The 24,167-nt window shown below is 41.8% G+C and overlaps 1 protein-coding gene across 5 annotated transcripts in view; it reads right to left on the minus strand.

Annotated features, from left to right (window-relative positions):
• Positions 1–22,082, minus strand: part of TEX2 (testis expressed 2) — a 45,694-nt gene extending 23,612 nt beyond the window's left edge. Inside the window, exons 1-3 of one of the 5 annotated variants that reach the window (XM_038157339.1) lie at positions 21,919–22,043; positions 16,135–16,191; positions 1,888–3,544 (exon numbers count right to left, since the gene is read on the minus strand). In XM_038157339.1, coding sequence (XP_038013267.1) covers positions 1,888–3,516 — 1,629 coding nt within the window. In that variant the 5' untranslated portion in view covers positions 3,517–3,544; positions 16,135–16,191; positions 21,919–22,043. Of the gene's footprint in view, positions 1–1,887; positions 3,545–16,134; positions 16,194–21,881 lie in introns of those variants that run through there. The other 4 variants (XM_038157335.1, XM_038157337.1, XM_038157338.1 and 1 more) reach the window with 4 other exon arrangements.
• Positions 22,083–24,167: the final 2,085 nt, after the last annotated feature.

Here is a 24,167-nt window from a genome sequence, read left to right on the forward strand (position 1 = left end):
TACAAAAATAATCTGACAGCAGTTTGGCAGAATCCCAATTCTGTGAGCCCCATATGAAGGGATCTTACTCACAGCATTTATCATAATTGCACAACAGCAGTCCAGGCCACAATACCAGACCAACAAGCTCTGAAGAGAACATCTTTATGCACGAGCATCAAGTTTGATTTTCCTATATTCCCCTGAGTTTTGTTACAGATTAAGTCTTTAGCTTCCTTTTTAGATGTTTTAAGTTGTCCAGTACTCATTTTGACAGATGCAAACAGAAGATAGTTGTATGAAGTGGGAATAATAACTTGCAATCTGCTAAATCATATTACATTATGTTCCACTACAATAAGGGCATTGAGCTGGTTTGTAAACTCCTGAAGCATTTACATACTAAAGACAATTACTTTGTGTGTTATGAGCACAAGAAATACTCATCAGGTCATAAAAACCATTAATCTACATTTATGCAGACTTCTCTGCACTGTTCATTTCTTGCCGACAGCCATTTTCATAAGATGTCACTCCTCAATAAAAGCATTAAAATACAGTTTAAATGTTCCTGAATAAGAGCTGACATCTCAGAGACAGCCTAACACCAGCCAATAATGATCATCAGGATCTTTACCAGATGTCAAGTATCGAGGAAGGGTCTTGGCTCCAAATAACAAGGGACTGGAGTTTGTAACAATTTGTAAGTGGGAGTAGCAGGTAATTCAACTGGGTAGACAGGAGTGTTGAGTCTGAATTCACTACAGCAAATAATAACCACAACTCATGCCATTCACAAAAAAAAGGAACACCAAGGTAGAATAAGGGCTAGACATGCAATTACCATTGTTATGCAACAAAAGCTGGTTTTCTAACTTTTCAGTTATCTAAAGACACATGAAATTAGCCATCAATACATTACAGATTCTACAGTATATACCCATCTGAATTTAAACTCATGAAACCTTTGTGCAGTTACAATTGGGGATGCACCTTCAAAAAGCTCTTGAATATTTACACAAATACAAAAAATGCCTCCACAAATACTCTGATCAGCATGTGATATCAAGTGAAGGCTACACCACCAGCACTCAGAAATGCTTCTGCTGCACATCAGAAACCAGTGGATATTTTATTGCTCAGAATTCTGCAATTGGGAAAATACTCTTTTAATTCATCACAGATGGAGATTAGGAGGGCAGGACAGGGACCAGAAGCACTGAAAGAACAGAGGGGTTGGGTGGATCACAGCTGGACAGGCAGCAAAGTGACACACAAAGTAACAGCAAACTTGCAGTATCTCAACAACAAGGAGGGCAGAGAGCAGGTAGGACAAACTTTCATTCAAAACCCAGCCCTCAGACACATTTGGCTGAACTGTAATTCCTCCTCCCATTTCAATTAGCTCATGTTTGAGGATGACCCATATGCTCTCCAACTCTCTATGCTCTACTTGAACACAATGCTTTCGTCTCTGCTTATGAACAGACTAGACAAACAAATTACTGCCTAGACAGCAAAATATGCCAGAAACAAAATACATCTCCCAAGACACAGCTTCAAGCACAAATGTTATTTTACACACTAAACTCTGACACTACTTGCTCTCAGTATTTCAGTTGGATCATTTCAAATCTATCAGCAAAGACATTTGTCCTTTTACTTTTGAAGAAATTCCATTTTCTACTAATCCCTAAAGACACTGAAGTCTTACATATTCTTGGATACTAAACCATTTGTGCCCCTGTGAAAGTGAGTTGACCCTAAAAAACTATTTACATATAGGGACATTCAGCTCATTTACACTCATTTACATATAGGGACATTCAGCTCAGGATAAATCTGGTTTACTCCTTCTACCCAAAATAATGCACGCAGACACACACACACAAAATGCCAGGACCTCACCTTCAGTATTTCAGGTTCTTTGATGTCTAGAGCTCCTGTATTCCATCGCTTTTTCATGCTTTTATGAAATTTGAGATACTCATGAGTACGTGGAATAAGAAGCCAAATCACACAGACAGCTACCATAAATCCAAGGGCCATTCCAAGTAAAAGTCCACTTAAATAGCCAGGGAGAGGGATAATAAGGTAAGCATAGACTAACAGTATTAATAAGTATAAAGTTTTCACTGGTATTTCAGACTGTTGCACATCCAGATTATTTTCATCTTCACTACTGAGCATAGTAACAGTTTCCTCAGTCATCTCAGGCTCGACCACAGTTTCAGCAGGTTTATCAGTTTTGCTTTCTTCCTCTAGCAAGAAAAAGTCTTCAGAATACAGTTCACAAAACTCCTCATCTTCCCTGCTCACTAGAGCAGACAACAAACATTTTTCAAGTACAAGTGAAGGTTTTGACCCCACATCCTTTGTGCTTGCAGACTGAGAGCTTTTGGTCTCCATCTCTTTTGCATGTTCTTCTGCCCCTCTTGACTGATCGCTTTTAGCTAGGTTAAAGTCACCCCCAGAGAAATCCCCTTCAGAATCACACTCCTCTTCCTTAATGCTGTAGTTGTTATTGCTTTCCAAATGGCCATTCAAACTGGAAAGGTTTGAGAGTTCTGAAGCACTTGAAGATAAGGCTTTGGGCCTGTGGCTACTACTTTCATCACCCATTATTTTGCTGAGCAGCTGAAGAGGCTCATAGATGACCTCAGAAAGGCGTCTTTTTGTATCTTCAATTTTAGCCTCCATTTCAGGTACTTTAAAAAAGGAACGAGTGTCAGAGGGGGATGTTAATGGAGAGGAGGGGGCAGTTTTAGAATCACCACCTGTAGCTCGAGGTTGAGTGAACTGTTTGAACAGATGCAAGTTCAGTTTCGAGTCAGGTGGCCTGTAAGACACAGCTTCAGACTCCTGTTTAGAAGTGTCTGTAGACAGAGACTTCACCAAGGTTTTCATTAAGTGTCTATGTCGCATCGGTGGGGTGGGTTCTTTTGGTTCCACTTCTGTTGAAAAGGACTTGACTAACCCCTTAAAAGGCTTTGAACTAGAAACTGTGGATGATCCGCTAGAGCAGGCAACTGATCTGGAAGGGGATGAGGATGGGGAAGACAGACTGGATTTCTGTTCCACAGATGGTGCTGCTGCACCTGATGAGCCAAATGTGTGACATGAGTGTGATGATGGAGACAGGACCGGTGGCACCGCACTGAGTATTTGGGATGGGGAAGGAGAGTCCAGGAGCTTTACAGTTTCTGCAGCTGGCAGAACTGCAGGCGATGAGGACAGCGGTGATGCAGAGTTGGCCATGTTAAGCGAGGTAGCTGGACCAAAAAGGTCATGGCCGGTATGCTCAAAGCAGAGGTCTTCCTTGGCTTCAAGTGCTGTTACAATGCTTTGGTCATCTAGTTCCTCATCAAGAAACTCTTTAAACTCCTCTTCCTCCTCTTCTTCCTCCTTCCCAAATGCAGAGAAATGTATTGTGATGGTTTCTCGGGAGACAGATCGTTGGACCTGCACTTTTGGTGTTGACTGCTTTGAGGACATTTCACCAGTTTTGTCTGCATGGCTACTGTTCCGACTTGTCATTGCAGGTTCCAGAGATGTGTCAGAGAGTCTGGGAAGAAAACACAACATCACATTAAATGCATTTTCCCCTGCTTCAAATACCCTTATTTTCAAGCATTAAGTCAAACACAATTTTACGTAGACAAAAAATCCCAAACCAACTCACACCAACAAAAAAACAAGAAGCAGGAAATGCTTATACTGAAAATTACAGATCTAGTTGCTGTGTGCTGCTTAACATATTTCCACATACCACAAAATGGCAATATTAAAACGCACCAGGCTGTAAAAATTATCTTCAAGTGCCTTAAAATTACAGTTAATCTCTGAAGCACGACCTTTCTATTTTCCCTGCCAGATGTACCTCTGAGTTCCAGAGCCCCATCCCACCTCAACACACTGAAATTCTTCACTCCTAACTCTTAGTCCCTTCTACATGCAACATTTAATGTTTATACTTTATAAATAAAGAAAACTTGAAACTGAAAGCAAGGTCAGAAATATGTAAAGGTCGCAGTGTGGAGAGCACATTACTTAAGCATTTAGTTGACCCATGAAAGTGAATTTAGCAGATATTTCCATGGAGAGCAAATAGCATGCATTTAAACCAAAGCACTGGCGACCATACACAGAGATGGGCCAGGAATTACAGGATTAGCTCTGCCTCTCCAGCTGGGAGGCAGCACTTTATCTCCACTGCCAAGACAGCGAGTTTACCACTTCAGTAACTGAATTATTTTTCAGAAGCTGTTAAAATGCTGTAATCAAACTGTCAAGCTGAATTAATGCGAGGCCTTTGCTGACGTTTAAAGAGCAGTTCAGAAGAATGATTATGTGATGGTGAAGAAATTGCACTTCACAAACAGTTGTGATATCAGATTGTATTATCCAGCAAGCCAGTGCCACCTGCTCGGCATCATCATCCTACTGAAGGTTGCAGCCCTTTCTACTTCCTAGCAGAGCTGCTCATGTAAACATTTTTTAGCCTGTCACTAAACTAAGCTGGGTTAAACATTTTAAACCAGCAGATCTTTGCTACGCAGCTTATTCAGAGCAAGTATCTGTCCACAACTTCCTACGCACTATAATTGTCCATTTTATGGCTCCTAAATTGCTGACAATTCCTTGCTTCTTCCAGCATTTGTGAACTTCCCAAGCATGCTGTATGGAAGGGGCTGGATGTTAACCTGCTTCATGCAAAGCCTTCAGAAATTCCATTTTCAGGGTTTGTTTGGTTGGTTTTTTTAAGTCTCATTTCTGCTGCACATGACAGGGAGCCATTTTGGGTTCAAAGGACCAAAAAAAACATTCAGACCCTGGTCAAGCTTTCACTTGACATCTCACCCTTGCTCTGATGACCGCTTAGGAGACAAAAATTATTTCTAAAGATCACTTCTGACTTCAGCTTTTACCATGGAACAGTTTTCTTCTGTCCCCGGCAAAATCCATGACCCATCCGAGCAGCAGCATTAACAGAGAACTCCTTTCAGTGATGGAGTTGTGCCTCCAGCCAGTCTGGGGCTCAGTAGGTTGTTATTCTTACTACATCTGTGGATCAAGCAGTTATTTATCCAAATATTAAGGACTCTCAGTTACCTGAAGTTTACATGTACACTTATCAGTCACCTGTATGTATGTACAACTTGGTGAGCGCTAAGGTTGGTAAGGAATTTGGTCTCTCATTTCCCTGTTGGATTAGCACACCTGGGAACCACCAGCAGACAGAATCCATGTTTCTGTCTGCTGTCCACCACGGACATGTTCCATTTCACATAGTTCAGACTGCAAATTACCAGATTTTTTTGGACAAATACACCCAAATTTATTTTGGAGAGGGGGAAAAAAATACTACTGGACAAGATACGTATCCAACCTCATTTCTATAGTGCCAGGCCATCAGCTATCACACATGTTTAATATTTTGGCCCAGTTGTGAAACTGCAAAACTAACACACCAAAATTTGAAAGTACAAAACCCCTATACATTTTCCAGGTCACTGAGCCATCAAAACATTATACACTAAGGAAGGAAAAAACAAACTTACATCAACCCCCCACAAATATAATGACAAATTTCTCCTGCACACAATGATATTGGCATCAGTTTGACCCTTTCTCTTCTGCTGTTCAGCCTTAATAATTTATCAATAATCTAGGAAAGCAGGAGAAAAAGATTAGCAATCCTCTTCCCCCCCCTCCCCAAAAGCATTTTCACCGTGGCATTTTGTATCAGCTAGAACTACATGGGTTTGGATAGCTCTTTAGCACACTGTGTTTACACTGAACATTAATTAGCTGGTGTTTAAACACCAGTTACCATGCTGTGCTAATGCAGTGCTAATGACCTGAAACAGATGAACTCCACTTGCACACACCAAATGTACTGAAAAGAGATTTTACTGCTTACTGAACAAGCAAGATTTTCTTAACATCATGATTAACTTAACAGAGAAAGGAAGGAAATTCTTGATTAACCAGTATTTGCCTACCTCAAGCACGTTACTGTACCACAAATTATGTCATATAAAAGAACACGTTTCCAATCCATTCCAGAACACAATCCCTGTTTTATTGTGAAGGATTTGGGCTTTTGTTTTGTTTTTTCTTCCCAAAGCAGATGCTGAGAAGTTTTTCCTTGACAGCTTTTTCAGTAGATGCTAGGTTTTGATAAAGCTATTTCATCAGGCTCTTGAACCATACATTTTTACCCTTTAAATAATTTTAACAGATTCACTTCTTACTCATTTCTGGCTACATTTTCCTCACTCATTTTCCTTCCCCTACTCCTCAGCTCCTCTCCCAGCTGTTTGAAGACCTGATATTCCAGCCTCACTATCTGAAGTGGCACAATTCCAAACTGATTGTTTGCAGATATATTGGTACTTGCAGAAACAAAGGTTTTCCCCGGTCCTTCTTTTGAAGGCCACACTGTTTCCTATTCTCTAGCTGCCTCTTCAAGGTTTTTCTGTTGATTCTGAAGATGCAAGGTATCAGTTTTATTTATGTGGCAGGCAGATCTGAGTAACAGTCTTACATCCTCAGGCTTCAAATGATTCACAACATGAACTTTTACCCGGAAGGGAAGAAAGCTGCTCAGAAAATAACTCCTTTCCCCCAAAGGTTTGAATTTTGAATGCTGTTGCAGGGTGGAATGAGATAGCTGCCAACCAACTGCTGCCATTTCCACTTCTGACCTCAAGGCACTGCATCCCCAACTCCCACAGAAGAGCAGTTTATAATCCTCACCTACAGGCATTGCTTTTAAAGCTCCAACAACAGGAAACACTGAGCCAGGCAAACAGCGAGAGCAGCTGCCTGGGACAGCCAGCATTCCTGAGCCAGCCCTTTCCTGTGAGCAGGGAGGCAGCAGGGCTGGAGCCGAGGATGCCTTTGCCTGGGTGCCAACACGTCTCCACTACACTGTGATGCACCTGGTGACAAACAGGGACACCCAGGTAGAGGCCAGGTGTGGGTTAGCCCATGACACCTCTTTTAAGTGTCCCAGCAGTAGCTGTGCTCCTTTCCAGGAATGACTAATTGGGAGTGAACAGGAAGAGCCAAGAACCCAGCAATGTGTCCTTCTGCCCAGCAGCATAAACACCCTCCTGTTCCCTTCTCCTGCAGTGGAAAAACACCCCACCCTTCTTCAGCTGCGCCCCAGAAAGCACCTGTTCACAGCCCTGAAAAACACACAGTCCATCTGAGAGCCTTGGACAATTATCCCACCAACTTTATACAGCAAAGCAATTTTTTTCATATTAACAATGTAGAAAGTGATTCAAACAACAAAGCAGCAAACTAGGAACTCATTTTAAAGGTCGAAGTTGCATATACCACACTTAGTCATAATCATTTAGTTGGAGAAACAGGCTGGATTGGGTAACTAAACTCACATGCTCTGCAGCAGCCAACTACTCCAATCACATTGCTATTACTTATTACAACATCTTCATTGGGGGGAAGGATACACAGTGCACTGTATTAGCAAAATGCTTTCAGAAAAATGTGCAACAAGGTTCAACACTTGTATTTTTGTTGCTACTAAACACAGACCAAAAAATGTGTTTTCCACAAACCAGAAATTCCTTTCCTCCTAAGTAAAGGAAAAGCCTCACAGGTTATTAAACAGCACTGCAACACTTTCCCCTGTATCTGTCAGTTGCACCAGAAGAACAAGTCCTAAATGCAGTACAGGAAACAATTTCATTACTGATAATGCCACAATTCAACTTCATGCAGATTGCCACAGCTGCTCACAGGGAAAGATGCTTCTCACTGGTTATAACTCTGCTTCCCCAGTAACCCTTCTGGGCCATCACTTATCCAACAGGCAGCTCGTGCTTTGGCAGACTGGGAAGAACACACAGTTGTTCTTTAGGATTCATGGGGCCTTTTTTTTAATTTTGGGTTACATGATAGTAATTTTCGAGTGTCAGACTCAAAGCTTCATACTCTAAATCCACCCTTCATTTGGCAGCAAGAAGCAGCAGTATATTTGTTTTAGACAATCTTTGCAGCCTCCTTATGGAGTGAGAGATTTTATTTTAACAGGACCCCACTAACACATTACAGCCATGTTCCAAACCAGGCCAGCAGCACATTAAATCCTTCTCAGACAGGGAACACCTACACAAGGCAATATGATCTGAAATTCATATTTGCTCCCAGAAATTCTAGATTCTGTTTGATTTACTAGAGATTCAAGCAGTATCTGCCTTCCAACACTGAGATATGTGGGAGAACTGCTGCAATTCTTTGTACTTAATTAAAATAAGTAACAGAGCCCTCAGCATCAGGCAAAATTTTCTTTTAAGAGCAAGAAGTCTTCATTTCAGGTCCTTCAAAATGAAGCACAGTATTAGTGAAAAGTACTGCTTTGCCACAGAAGTAAAACCAATTCCTATTTAGCCCAGAATGCCCTCCCTGAAGCAGAGAGCACAGCTGCTGGGACATTATCTGTCACATGGACTTCATCTCATTCAGCAGATCTATATCATAAAAGACAAAAAAATGAAGGGATACAAAATGCAAAATTCAACGTTCTTTCCTATCCCCATTCAATTTTCTAATTACGATCAATTAAATTCCCCTGGCATCTCCATGAGTTAATGTATTCCATAGTTAACATCTATTGTTCCTTTTACATCCACTAGTCATTACTTTTAAATGAACTACAGAGCCAGGGTTGGTAATTACTATCACACAATAGCCCTGTGAAACCTTACTGTCAGGGATCCAGTTACCTAGCCTGGAGAAAAGGCTTTAAAGCTCAGTTTCCATCAGGAACAAGAAGGAAGTTTCCTTCCCTTTCCAAGTTCATGCAACTGGATTTGAGATACAGAGGTGGGGGGAAGAAGGGAAAAAAACAAAAGCAACAAAACCTGTTTTAAATCCAAGGGCAGAAATGAAAAAGTTGATATCAACATCAAGTACTATTAAAAGACTGTGTTTTAAATGTGTTGAGCAGAAGCCAATCCCAGATCATGGCCAAAACTGATGGTGCCACCCACCATGGATCATGACATACACAGCACATACCCCTGACAGAGAAAACCAGGTCAGCACAACTAAGCTTTTTGAGAGTTAAAACACCTCCAGCAGGAGATCTCTGAGCATCGTTTAAAAAAACCCAAACATTCTTGCGCAAATGCTTTTGAGTTCAGAAAAATTTAAGTTAAATAATCTCCATTTAAGTATGCTTAGGTATACTTAAAAAGAGAATCATAGGCAAAATTTTAAAGTCTTGTCAATGAGATTATATATTTAATGAAAATTATAAACCTATCAAAGAGATAAGTAAGAGTCATTTTAAGTCCAGGACAGAAAAGCCAAGTAAAATTGCAATGGCAAACAAGTAGTCTTCAAAACTACTGGAATTTTGCTGCAGACAAAATTACTGGAATTTTGTTGCTGCTGCTGAGGTCCCCAAACTTGTCTTTACAACACTTCAAAAATAATCAAGCAAAAATTGTTTAATGTTAGCTAAGCGAGTGTATTCTATACGAACATTTTCCCCAAAGACCTAAGAAAGGTCAGCTACCACATTAGTTCCTCTGCCTTTACTGATAAAAGAATTATTATTATTATTTCCTATTCTCCTTCCATGACACACCACTTACCAAAACTTTAAAAGCTGCACTACAGTCCCATTTTAACAAACACAAAAAGCTAAGCAGTTAAAGGTTCTCCAGAAACTCAGAAAAATCTAATTTCTTCTTATTTAATGATTTTCTGAAGGCTGAAGTGAAGCAGTATTTTAAAGAAATCCAACACTTTCCCTTAAGAGAAGAAATAAAAGAAGTTTTTAGGCAGAGCTCTGCTCTTTGGAACAGATTCAAACTGCACCAGAGTATAATTATATTAAAGAACATTTACTCCCAGTTGGCACAATAAGAATGAATAAAAATTCTAGTACATACATAATACTTTCTCCATTCATGTGTTCTCCTCCTATGAACTATATTCTTGTTTATAATTTCTAATTGCAAGCAACAGGTAGCACCTTTTCCTTCCAAAACACTCTACATTGAACAGTTCAAAGAACCCTTTCATTAGTTTCCAGAACAAAAAAAATTGTAACAAACCATCACCATATTCCCCCCTCCCTCCCCCAGATTTTGGAGTTTTAGTCATTTCCTATAACATATATTGCTGTCCTTAAAATTATGTTAAAATATGTGGTTTTTCCAGGTAGCTAGCTGCTGGCATCGAAATTACTTTAAAAACTAATTTAGCCACAAGTGAGAAGAGAAATGCCCCAGAAAAAGACAAGTTTACAGACCTAGATCTGAAATTTCTGCAGCAAGGGATTCAGAAATAGATACTTTGAAACAAGGGCAAACTCAGAGGCAGCCTAAAGCCAGCTTTTCCCACTGTCCTTAAACTGCTGGGTTCTCAAACCCAACAGTGGTCTTACAGTTCTGAGCAATAAATACATAACTGCTGCATTTGCTCTCTTCTAAAGGGAGGAGAGTCTACACCAGGATCTTCTGGCGCTGCACAAGTTCTGCATCTCAACAGAACATATTGGATTTCTATAATAATAAAGCATCAAAAGATTACATGTAAAAAATGACACCCTGTGGAAAGGGTAAATGGTGAGGTTAAACTGTGCAGAATTGTAACTTGCTCTCTTATCTTGGTGAAAAAAAAAAATCATCTCCTCATTAATCTGATAAAATATTATCTAAAACCTCCATGGATTAGTCCACAGCTGAAAACTCTGCCCACATCTCCGATTAAATTAAAGGTCACTAGGAAATCTTTAGGGGAAATTTTGACCGAGTGACTTAGAGAAAAGCATGTTTCCAAAATTAAGTAAAAGAAGGTGCCCTGAATCCTAAATTAAAAAGAGCTTATCAGAATTGTCTTGCAGGCTCTTTTTCCCCTGTACAAATGCACATCAATAGGTAGAAGTGGCTAGAGGTAGCAAGTGAGCATTCAAAGACTTCTTCTTATATTTACATTCATTTCACTAACAAAAAATTACAGCTATAGTCACAGTACCTGCCAAGGTAAAACAACCATCACACGCCCTCATATGAAAAGGTTTTAAAAATAAACAGGCTTGTCCACATGAGGCTGAACTCAGATACACAGAGGAGCAGCACTAATTAGTAACTCAACCTCTAGGTCCCCATGTAAAATGTAGTTATGAGAGATTATTAAAAAAGGAATGGAATCTACAGGTTTACCCATAGATATCTAAAGACATCTTTTTTTTTTTTCAGGGGATTTTTAATGATTGATCAAATTTCATATTTCTTATGTCCAGCCTTCATTTTAATTTCATGTTCTGCAGAGTATTAGCATGCAAGGTGCCTCGTGGCTTTTTAAGCTGACAGGACAAACAATCATGGTTTCCTTAGGTCTGAGAGATGCTTTCAAAACTACAGAAGGGGATATTCTCTGGTGCTATTAAATAGTACTCAAGCTTTTAATACTTAGAAGTATTTTGTTTTGGACCTAGCACATCCCTAAGAAGCAAGGTAATAACTCCTCAAATAAAATAAACAATTAGAAAAAACAGGCAAAGATCTACAGACCAGGCAGCTGGCACAAACCAAAACAAGAACAAACCAAAGCAAGGCTATTTTCAGAAAGCTTACACTGTCTAGGGAAGAGAGGAGGGCTACATTTAATACAAATAAAGTATTCATACCTAACTAGAAAGGCAGTTGTACTTAATACATGAAAATTAATTACCTTAAGGCACCTGAAGATACAGAGCAAGCTGCAAATATTAACATAGGGAACTGCTGTTAGAGGGCACATTGATTACAGTCGTTCACCTCCCTGCATCTCATCTACCCAAGGAAAAGTGTCTTTGATAAATGCAGAAAATGCATTTATGACAGATCAGGATTTCTCAGAAACTTCTGCAAGCATAAACCCAGAAGGTCCAAAGGACAGAAAAGGTTAAGAAAAGGCCAAAAAACAGGACTTCAAAACATGCAAGTCTTTTCAGAGCTGCCATCAAGTTTGAGGTAGGTGGGACAAAAGTAATTCAACCCAAAAGTCAAACTTCTCTGCAAAGTTTCTTTAAAATAATTGTTCCCAGCACCTAAGAGAGGCAGTCCTGCCAATCACTCCATGCCATGCAATGGTCTCTCCTGTCACTGGATTCCATGAAAAAAATGGAGAAAGGTACTACCAGCATTTCCTGCTACCTGGAAACTGCAAAAGAAACATAAATCAGCACCACATGAACAGAAAAGCTCTTTGTGATCTAATTTTGGAAGAAAATGGACTAGAACTCCAGACTTCTCTGAAAGCCATGTGCAGGTAATCATGTTATTTTTAGTTTCAGTATTATTAGGAGGGTTAGAAAAATTTTGCTCTAACTTACCTGACTGAAGAGCAGTGTTCACACAGATTATGGAACAAGTAAGATCACAAAGAATCACTAACACCTTAAAGTAGCAACAGCAAAGACTGAGAACCACATTAATGCAGCTCTAGAATCACACATTCTAGCAAGAACTGTGCAGAGATCATAAACTACTGATGACAGCTTCAGTGCATAAAATATTTAAACTTCTAATTCATAGAAAGATCCATAGAAGGTAACAAAACAAACTCTAAAGAATCCTTGTCCTAAGAATAGCCCGAAAATAAAATGTCAGATTTGGAATTGCTGAGTACCAGACAGTTCTCTCATTGCTTAAGGCAACACTCTTCTCATTCAGATTTATGTTCAACTCAAATACCTAGAAACTAAAATGCAAAAGTTCAGCACCACTGTGGCTTTCCAGCTGGAGGACAGTGACGAGCACAGGACAACATCCAAGACACTGAAATGGAACCCAGATGGACACAAACAACCTGAATTTTTACCATGCTAAGGACAAAGCATTCTGCTTATTAACAAAAGCCAAAAACCCAAGCAAACACACAACACAAAAACACTGTACACCCTCAGTGAGCACAGATATCAAGTGAGGCTCAATAAAAACATTAGGACAGCCAACTCAGACCTCCCCAGCTTCCCAACTGACTGTCATGACATAAAGGTTCTGGGGAGCTGTCAAAAGCTTCTAGAGCCTTGCAACTGTTACAAACATTTCAGTATCATCACTCAATGACTAATTTTGAATTAAAGAGTGGCTTAAGAATTTTATGATTAAAAACACTGGACTATGAGACAGTCACAAAAACACTCACTCAAGTGCACAGGGCTGAAGCAACCATACAATTCCCAGTTATTTTATTACAGTACATTCTACTATTTCACAAAACCCACAAAAGCATTAAGGCAAGAAAAACAGTATGTGGCAAAAGCATTCCCATGTGTATTTTCACATAAATACATTTTCTTAGTTTTTCCATAGTATTTATAACAACTCCAAGCATTTCAAGGTGTAAACTTATTAATTGACTGATATTGGCAAGAATTTTCCTTGGACCTTGTAATTCAGAACATGAAAGAGGCCTTGCCACAAACAGCACTGAAATCAAAGGCAGCAGCTCCATCTGCATTCCCCTCTGTTTCTTGCATTACACACAGAAGTGAGCAGTACTCAATGAATCACTGAAATATATTAAAGCTTTCTGGTGGTTTGATTTCGGAATGCTTTTCGGTTTTTTTCAGGAGCAATGGAGGTAACTCCTATTTCTAACAGCTGCATTACACTTTAATTGCAACATCTGACAGGTCAATTACAGATTGCCTGACCTTAACAGCTGCTTTACAGGCCTGACTCCCATTGAAACCAACTGAGTCAGAAAATGATGAGCACCTCCCACAACATATTTTTTTTTAATGCCTAATTGCTAAGAAACCATGGGAGATAGATGAAAAAAAACCCTCAGCTTTGCTGGCATTCTGAATTTAAATGATCATTTCACAGCAATGGAAAGACACGTATTGCTCCAAAGGAGAAAGGAAGTCAGTACACTGAGAGGGTAAAGTGAGGTCCTTGGGCATATGGGGATCCTTCCCACACTGTTTTTCTCTCTCCAAATATGGTACTGATAACAAGCCTGGAAGGATCATTTGTCATGTGAATACTCAAAAAAAACAAAAACAAAAACAAAACCAAAACACAAAACAAAACAAAAAAAACAAAAAAAAAAAAACCAAAACAAAAAAACTACCAAAAAAACCCCCAAAAACAAACCAAAACAAATATAAAACAACAACAACAAAAAAAACCACCAAAACCCCCCAAAAAACCCCCCCAAAAATCAAAAAACCCCCCAAAAAACCCCGAACAAAATAAGATTGGGAAGAACATAACCAGACCTCTCGTCTTGTTTTTTCAGCAGCATGGATCTACCCCAACACAGTCATTCCCTGTGTGAATCAGGCCACCAGTGTGAAATTAAAGAAAAATAAAATTTTCCCTGAAAGGTTTAAGTTCACTAAAGGTTTTCTGAACTTTTCAGCACTCCTTGAGAAGTGTTCCCACCCATTATTCATTTTCTCTCAACCTTTGCTCCTCTATGGTATAAGTCAGTCACAGCACACAGACACAGGTCCTTAACTTAGTGGAAGGCAGACCAGTGCAATGGGACTTCTGTAAATGAAATCACTCCTCCAAAACTGTATTTCAGAGAGGCACATACTAAATTTTGACCAGCTACATAGGGAGTTGTAAAGCACACACGCAGATCTCACTTCTGAGAACATTAATCAGCATAGCTGTCTCCAGGAATTTCATCTGACAACCCCACAGGCTGAAAAGCAAAAAAGTCAGCAGGTGGGTGTCTTGTAGCAATACACACCAAAATTCACCAGATACCTGCTGAATTCACAGTGCAATACGAACAGCTTAAAAAAATTTAATGAATTTTTAAGAACTCCAGTTCTACTTTACATTCAAGCTGTATTAATGCAAACTCTCTATTGTCATTCTCCTTTGCAGTTACTTCCTTGTAAAAAAGAGCTAAAGTTTTCCCTTTCTTATCCTATATTTTTTATTCAATAAACAGGTATCATCAGTGTAATTTGTCCAGGAAATGCCTTCAACACCATAAAAGTTTTTACTACTGCATTTAGAAATAATTTCTATAGTCTCAACCAGCTAAAAAACAGTGAATGCACTCCCCTCTATGTGAGTTACATTTTGTGCACATGCATGCACAGAAAGGGAAGTGTCATTAAAGCAGCTTCAAGGAAATTAATTTGGGGTCATCAATTTTAAGGTCTTGATTTGCTGGGAGATAAAAGAACAGCAAAAGCCACCAGATGGATTCAAAAGGGCAAAGGGAAATAAGTGTCTTTGAGCCATATCCTGCCTTGTCCAATTATAGAATTATGCAGGCAAGTCTAATTTCAGATATAAGGCAATGTTCCTATATCCATGCTTAATTCATCCACCAGGCATTTGTTTATCAAAGAGAGCCAAGCTCTGAATTACAAGCACCACGAGCAGGTTTGTGGGTATGCACAGCACACACTCTCAGGGTGTGGGTGTGTAAACGAAGCTTTTAATTGCTCAGAGAGGTCAGGGCTGAGAAGCCAAGCAGGAGTGGCAGCTCAGGCTGTCCTCCAGGATAAGGTGACAAAATAGCGAGGAGTGAAGGGTGAGGAAGCTGCTCCCATCTCTGCAGAGCTGCCTCTGCTGCCTCTGTACAACAAATGCTTCAGACAACACCGGTGACTCTTTAGGGGAAACTGAACTGAGCAGCGCAAGTGGAAATGCACACATGGGATGGAAATCTCTCATCTCCATTCCTCACCATGAGCTCCTCTGTGAAAATGAGGAACAGCCTCCACACCCCCTCAAAAGCTCTCCCACTCCGTGAAGGATCAGAAGTGTTATGCCAACAGACAATCCCTTCTTCAGCAGCCTGAGACCCGAACAGACCACACAAACCAGCACTGATTTGGCTGGGGTTACAGGAGGAGGAAGCTCAAAAAGCCACTGTTCACACCTCGCCCATTTTTGTCCACAAAGACATTTGCAAAACAGTCAGTCCATGGTATTTTCTTTGGTAAATGCACTGCTTAGGGCAGCTGGATGGAAGAAGCAGATTAAAAAAATACATCCTGAGAAAGCAAAACCACTCATGGGGCAGCACCACTATTTACTCATTTTTATAATTTCAGTTGTGAAGTTTTAATATGGAAGAAAGAATGATAGCTAGGATGTAGACAGGATTTAAAAGTAAAACTGGAAAGTTGGTCCAACTCACCAGAAAAGCAAAGGTTCATACAATGCTCCAAAACCATTGCCAATCCACATCTCAAAGCTGCATGACAAAAGAAATAGAGAGCCAGACAACTAAATATTTACACTTTTAAATATAACCCATTTCCTAATGCATCTTTTCAGACACTCACAGAGTTTTCTGAAACTGTCAGGCACTGCTTTCAGCTTGCCTGAAATCTCTCAGCAGTGTTAAGGTTTCTGGGAACACTCAACCTGTTGTCAAAAAGGGAATGATAAAAGGGAATAAAGGGAATTACAAAATAGGTGAAAGTTTGTATGCACAGCTAGTCTGTTCTCCATCCACATCTCTTGCTACTCTCGCTAAAAATAACATAAAAATAGAAGAGTAACACTTTTTTCTTTTCTATAAAAATACTCTTGTAAAGTTGTCACGCATTTGCTCAGAAGGTTTATTCAAAACCTGGCAGAACGTTTATTAACCAGCACGCTCCTGAGTTGACAGACATTCAGGATTATCTCCCCCTTAGTTCTTTCCACTTCTCCTAATTCCTTTGTTTAATACTTCAAGTCAAGTTGAAAAGGAAGAAGTGTGGAAATAATAAGACAAAAAAAAAAAATGTTACCGAGGAGGTCCTACAAAGATAAGCCTTATCAAACGTCACAGTAGCTCCAAACAAGTCAAGAGTTGTACAGATCACTTTCATTTCCTACCAAAGTACATTTATTTATGTGACCAACCCCAAGCATTACACAAGAGTACCAGGAAATAAAGTGAAGCCACTCTGGGCAACAGGGATGACGGATACATATTAAGCACGCAGAATGGTAATGCCTGGCTTGGAAAGCATGCAGAGAGAATCTCCACCTTGCCCTGGCCACAGTGGGGCAGGGAGATGGGAACAAGAAGTGGGAGATGACAGCAGGCAGAGCTGTGGGAATGCTCTGCAATGCTCTGCTCTTGCAAGGCATCACTTCTGGCCTCAGCCAGAGGAGTCTGGGATGGATCCCTGGCAGAGCCTGGTGCAGGCAGGCTCTGGATACCCGGGGCTTCAGAGGACAAGGAAGCCAAACACGCTGCAGCTCGCAGGCAGGAGACAGCGAGCACAACTCAGACACCTCCACTGTCTCTCCATGTCACATGTCTGGTGACATTTCCCACCCAAGCTCCCACAACACAGGCGTGTGAACACCACCAGCTCCTTCCCCACACAGAACCCCCATTCTTCCAGCTCCAGGGAAGGAGCCCTTCCAGTCTGGGCTCCTAAAAACAGGGGTTTTTTCTCAGTCTTAATCCTGACTTCCAGGGAAACAGAATGTTTTTTAGATCTCTTTTTTTAATTTCAGATCAGTACTTTACTGCAGCTCATGACAGGTCACATTCACATTTCACTCCTCTGCCATCTGCTTTGAGATTCCCAGTACCAAAGGATCCATACCTTTGTGCTTATAATTTTGCAGTCCTATTTTACAACTGAAGTGTAATTTAAACAAAACACGTGAAATCCAGAGTAAGATCTAAAGTCTTGTAGCTCTGTCTTCTATTTCCACTACTAAAACCCAATATAGTAATTTTTTGGACCAAACAGATCTTTTAAAAGAGCACTCCAATGCCTGAATAACCATTTTTATACTCTTGAAAGAGATCCAATTCTAAGCATGACCATCCCACCTTCTCACAGCTCCAGAATAACAATCCTGCAGGACATACAACACAGTCACAGCACTAAGGGACATTCTCCTGCAGTATTCCTGTCATCCAACACCAGCAGGGTCAGAGAGCACAACACTTTGTAAACCACTGAGACACAAGGTAATGAATATTAAAGCCTGGTTCACACAACGATTCATTTCCGCTGCCCTCCTGGCCTTTATGGGGAAACACCACTATTTACCATGTTTATTGATCTTCTGTTATCCATTGTCCATCAGTCCTCTTCCCTTTTAGAACCCCAACTGCACTGGGTATTGATTTGGACTTTGCATAGCAGAGTAACACACCTTACTGTCTGGAGAGGAGTGAGTTAAAACAAATAGGAAAGACAATGAACAGAGAAGTAGGAGTTTTGAGGAGCAGAAAGGCAACATCAGAGAATAAACCCTGTTTTATCACTATATTCTCATGTCCCTCCAAGTACACTAACAATTGACTTCAACAGACAGTAACCAGAGAATAAATATGACTGGTAAATAACACAACACCCTGGAACTCCTCTCCTCCCAGAGGGTGAGGCAGGAAGAAAAAACACCAACAAAACTTACAGGGATTACTGCACACTGCAGACGCCTCAGTCACTCTGACCTACTCTACCATCAAAACTTGCTCCTCTGCTTCCTTTCTCACCATTTCCAACAGAAGCAAGACTGGCCGTGGCTAACACAGGAAGTTTTCAAGCAATGCCTCTCAGATGCTTCAGTTGAGCAGTTTCAACTTAAGACACTTGGTTTTTATTTTTCAGAGATAACGGTCATCAAGGAGTCCATTAAAGGAAATTATGAAAGAGGCAGATTCTGCTCTACTGAACTGGTCTGACTGGGAGTCCTGCACTACACTGGTTGCATTGTTACTGTGCTGACCAAGGAGAGGAGATTTTGCTCTGTACAGACTCAAACTCATGAAACCAAGTTAGCACAAGGCAGCCTCCAGTGCAAAACTCCAGTAAGGACTTGTGTGAAAGAACACAAAAATCACCTTAAAAGAATTAAAATTCCATTTGGCAAGTATGTAAATACTTTAGGATCTGTGATACACAAAGCTTGGCCCAAATCCAAGCAAATCCATTCACTTATAGCTCTTCTGCAGAGGACACTACTTCAGTGCTATCTCTGCAGGAGGTCAACCCCCATCCCTCACCATGCTCTGAGGGAGCAGGGGCTGAGCCTGCTGGGTGAGGATAAATCCTCCCAGCCAGTGCACAACCTTCAGGTCTTGTTGCTTAAGCTGGAAATGGGATTTTGATCAATTATTATTAACTTTCTGCCTTCAAACTTCTGTGCTTGCCATGTTAACAGCAGCTTTATAGAAGCTGACCTCCAAGAAGAGATAATTCACAATCCTGTCAAGAACAGCTGATCATATATTTTTATGACTCAATAATTGGGAATTTTGTCCAGCAAAGATGATTAATTCAACCACTTGCAGTACAAACCCCTCCAAAACAAACCCTTTACTTTGTGAATCCGAACCATTTAGCACAATCCTCTACAATAAGGAGTGGTACACATTTTTGTTTTGGTATCAACAGCTCTGACATGATATTTTTCTCTCAGTAGCTCAGTGTTCTACACTCCTCCGCCTTGAAAGCACAAGACATCCTTTCAAGTGTCCACTTTGCATTACTTAAAAATGTTCATGCCCTTTATCAGGCACATGTGGCACCCTTGTGCACTTCCAGAGTTGGTTTCTACTCTGAATACATCTCTTCTAATACAAAGTACACACTCATGACAGCTCGCTGTATTAACTCTTATCTTTTTTTCTCTAATCTCTAAGCCTACATTGTGCTCTCATTTTCCAGCATACATTGTCATCTGATTGTTTCATTTAGGGCAGTAAGGGTTTCTAGAACATGAGGTCTTTATTCATAGATAAATGTTTTAGAGCACACTGAATTAGCATTACTGCTGTGGACATCTGATACTGTAATTTCTAGCTTACCAAAGAAAAATAATAAAAAATCCAGAGATTTGAGGGACTTTTCCAAGCTCCAAGACTGTTTTTAAGATCAGAATTTACTTACCCTCCCCTCTATTCTTTTGGAACCTCCAGTTTATCCTAATAAACAGCCTTCATTTTTCCTCAGCTCCTGGGCAGGTGTCAGTTACACTCTGCACACTCACACCACAATTTATTCATCTCACAGGCAGAAACTGGCTAAAGCTCAGTCCTGGAGAGCAGGACAGGGCAACGTGTCCTTACCTATGGCCACTGCCACGCCTGTGACTGGTCACCTTCACCCACACAATGCAACTCCAGTGGCCTTTCAGATGTGCCACAAGAGAAACCCTCTGATTTCATCACAGGGAATTGGTTGAGTTGGCATAGAAGGTTGGGGTAGAGCAGCACAGTCCCCAAATGCATCAACTAAAAAGCTGTCTGAATTCCACAATGTATCCTCAGTCCTCTAGCTCCATGATTTTAAATGTATTTCAGTTCTATTAGCCTTTTATTTGCTAAGTAAGTTTCATTATCTCCCATTACTTTGTTTACACACCTACCACAACACAGAAATTACTGGCATTACCCGTTATGTCCAGGCTTCTTGCTCCACATTCTTTAGTTTGAAAAACAGTTGGTTTAGAAGTTCTTTAGTTAGAAACAACCTGGAAGTCTTAAGAATTGTTACCACACAAAAAGAAGTATGTAATTAATACACACTACTGGGCCATGTCCTTCTTCAAGTTTTAACTTTGGATTTTATTAAATGAATTCTTTTTTTCCTGAAATAGGTCATTTCAGTAAGTTCTTCGCATGGACCAGAAGTGCTGTTCACAAAATAAGTGTTCAGCTTGCCAGTACAACTCCCAGGCCATATCATACCCCGGCAAACTCCAGCATAAGACATCTCTGAGCACAGAATCAACTTCTTGGTCTTCTACTCAAGGGAGAAAGCACCCTGTACTGCTTTAGAAACACTACCTCACTCCAGCCTCAGCACCTACTTGGAGCACAATTAATATGCCACCCACAACACACCACCTTGTTGGATCGGCTCTGAAGTCAGAGAAGTAACCTCTCATAAATCATAAAACAGCATCACGTCAGAGTCTTTAAAAGTCAGTTTTAACATCCCAAATAGCTAGTTTACCATTTTACGCTTAAGGTGAAGTCCTTTTACCTCTCATTTAGGACATTTTCAGTTCCAAGAAAATCAAAACAGACTACTCACTCTGCCTGAATTTTATTCAATTTAGGAATATTAAGTTATTTCAGCACTAAAATGACAACATCTTCTTGTAAAAATACACACCCCTGAAATTATAACCCCTTATTTTTCCTGAGTCGCATGGGCAATATCATCTTGAAAGAGGAGTATGACAAAGCATCTTAACAGAAGATAATCTTACAGCACTGAAGACTTACGCTAATTTATCTTATGGTTATAGTACTTAGGTGCCATACAAAACTTTAAATTAACCTCCGCTGTATACTTCATTTCCCAAAATTATGATCAGGAGCTCCTCAAGACATTTGCTGGCAGACACAAATCACCAAGAAGTTCAGCACAAACATTCAGGAGGAACTTTAGCACACGCTGAAGAGACACAGTACACGGGTTTAGCCCCTGAACTGCAATGAAGATAACACAGATGACACTGAAAATTTTAAAAGAGAAGCAGAAACCAAGGAGCCGACAGCTAGGGCAAGAGAGAGGAAACAATTTTAGTAGACAGGAAACCTCTCGCCTTTGGTGGCAAAAGCTAACTGAAAAATTTTCCCTCGGTTTCAGCAGGAGCGACCGCTGCCGCCTCCTCTGTCACTTGTTTTTCAGGTGTCGCTCGTACTCCGGCAGCTCCTGCCCAGCGGCACCCCCGGCTCGGCAAACCCCGCTCCCGCGCCGAGGAGCGGCGGCTCCATCCCGCCCAGCCCCGCATCGGCCCGGCCCCGCTCCCCGCGGGCTCCCGGCTCTCCCCCGGCCGCCATCCGCCCTGCCCGGCCCCGGGAGCCGCCCGCGGCCCGGCCCGACCGCCGCCCTCGGCCCCTGCGCTCCTCCCTGCCCGCAGCCCGCGGGGACCGGCGGGCGCCCTCACGGCACTGCCCGGCCCCCTCACCTCAGCCGCGGCTCTCGGCACTGCCCCAGCGCCTCACCTTCAGCCGCGGCTCTCGGCACTGCCCCAGCCCCTCGCCTCAGCCCCGGCTCATGGCACTGGCCGCTCCTGCCCGCGCCGGGCGGCGGCAGCGGCGGGGAGGCGGCGGCGCCGCCAATCCGGGCCCCGCGGGGGGACGGGCCTGCCCGAGCCGCCGCAGCGCCGGCCCGAGGGGCGGGACGGGGCGGGACGGAGCGGGGCGGGCGGGGGCGGGGACGGGGACGAGGGGACTCCTGGCAGCGGGAGCGGCCCTGTCCGTCCCTCGGGCGCAGCCGGTGTTCCAGCGGCCGGTGGTGGTGACGCTCGGAACGGCCCCCGGGGCGAGGAGCCGCTCGGGCCCGCGGCCGGCGCGGGTGCGGAGCTCCGGCCGCTCCCGGTTCCTGCCGCTCCCGGGCGTGCCGAGCCTCCCGCGCCCCGTGCGGGCCGCCCCGATAATCCGCCGGTTCCAGGAACTCGGTGCGGGTTTGTGTCACGGGCTCGGTGCGGGGTTCGCCGCTGACATCGCCGAGGGAGCGGCTGCGGCAGGAAGCGTGTGCGCGACCAGGCGCAGAGAAGCTGCTGGTGTCTAAACATCGCAGAAATGGCCAAAAATTATCGGCTCCCTAACCGAGGAGACACTTATCCCAGGAAACCTGCCCTGGCAGAGGTCATTTTATTTACCCTTCATATTTCCCAATTTGCAGCAGACAGAGGAAAAAAAAATAATTCTCTGTGTCAAAAGGTTGTTTTCTCAATAATGGTCTTACGCAAGAAATTACAGCCTTTCTACTGCTTTTACCCTTTACTTAATTGCTCTTGCCTTTGAAGGCAGTTAATGATGACATTACAGCATTACACCGGGTCAGGCTGATGCTGGCCCAGGTTTCTTTAGTCAGCCCTTGGGTTAATTTGGCTGTGCCAATTATCTTCTCTTTAATAATTTCAGTTTGAATTAAAACATAAAGAATCCTGCATATCTTTCAGACTCTTTATTTCATACCAGCCTTTAAATTTCTGATACTTTATGAGGTGATGGGACAAAATTTATTTACTAACCAACATTTAGTGGGATATGTGAGCAGAATTCAAATTATTCCAAACTAGCCATTGAGAAGAGTTAAATATAAATTATTAATTTTCGAATGGTTTCTGATGTTACCTGCAGCTGTAGCTGTGCTGAGGTCAGGAGTGCTGTTGCATTAGGCATTATACATATGGTACATAGTAGGGGTTGCAGTCTAGGTCAGAAGAAGGTGCAGGTAGCACTCAGACTGCTTCTCTCATTAAATGGCAGCAATAGTTCAGTGCTTGTGGAAGTGAATTATTCACTGGCATCTCTGAGCTCTGTTTTTAAAAGCAGGATTCCTGCATGTAATGGTAAACCAGAGTTACTGAGAGCAGCCAGCACCTGCCAAAATCTGCTTCAGTGAGGAATGGCCTGAGCTCACCAAATGGATGGTCAGAGCCTTCAAGCTGTTGGATGTCCAAGCACTAAACTCAGCAGTCTGAAGGGTCACAGCTGAAGGAACCCTGCAAAAGACTGCACTGTGTGAGTGTCACTGCAGAACCTCAATTTAGTCTTATTTTTTTTTTAATTAAAAAAGTGACACTCTATTTGAAATACAGATACACATATTCATCTCAGACACGTTTCTGTTCATGGCTGTCCTTGTATATAGGAAGACCTTTGAATCCTTATACAAATCTGATGTTAATGTTTCCAGACTCTGGAGATAAGATAATGGTTGTTTCCTTAACAACAGGTTTTTCCTGCAGGAACAGAGCCTACAGCTGAAGCTGTGGCTGATGGGTTGGTTTTGGCTGTATTAAACTACAATCAACTCACTGGAATCTCTGAAGCTTTTCCTGCCCTCTCTTTGCATGTAACTTAGGCAAAACATGGACTAAAACTCCTGACCTCAAGATAAATATTTGTGCACCTGGAGTTAGGTCCTCAGCAGAGGCTTCTTCCATAGAATGGTATGTGCTGGAGGCAGCCACTGGGAAAAACTGGGCACAAGCTGTGCCTGACCAGGGTACCACACTTCCTATTCCTATGGGAATCCTCTTCTAAAGGCAAGTCCCAGTCAGGTGGAAGGAGGGCTAAGGAAAAATCTCAGAATATTTGAATCACTCAGTGCTTGTTGGATTATTTACCTTCCACCTATCCTACAAAAAGACAAGAGAATAAAGTAATGCTTATTTATTTTTAATATTTCAGTATCCCATGAATAAGTATACAGTCATTCTGAGAAGCAGCAGCCTGCAGGC

This window comes from Motacilla alba, chromosome 18 (genome assembly GCF_015832195.1).
Source record: "Motacilla alba alba isolate MOTALB_02 chromosome 18, Motacilla_alba_V1.0_pri, whole genome shotgun sequence".
Classification (NCBI taxonomy): Eukaryota; Metazoa; Chordata; class Aves; order Passeriformes; family Motacillidae; genus Motacilla; species Motacilla alba.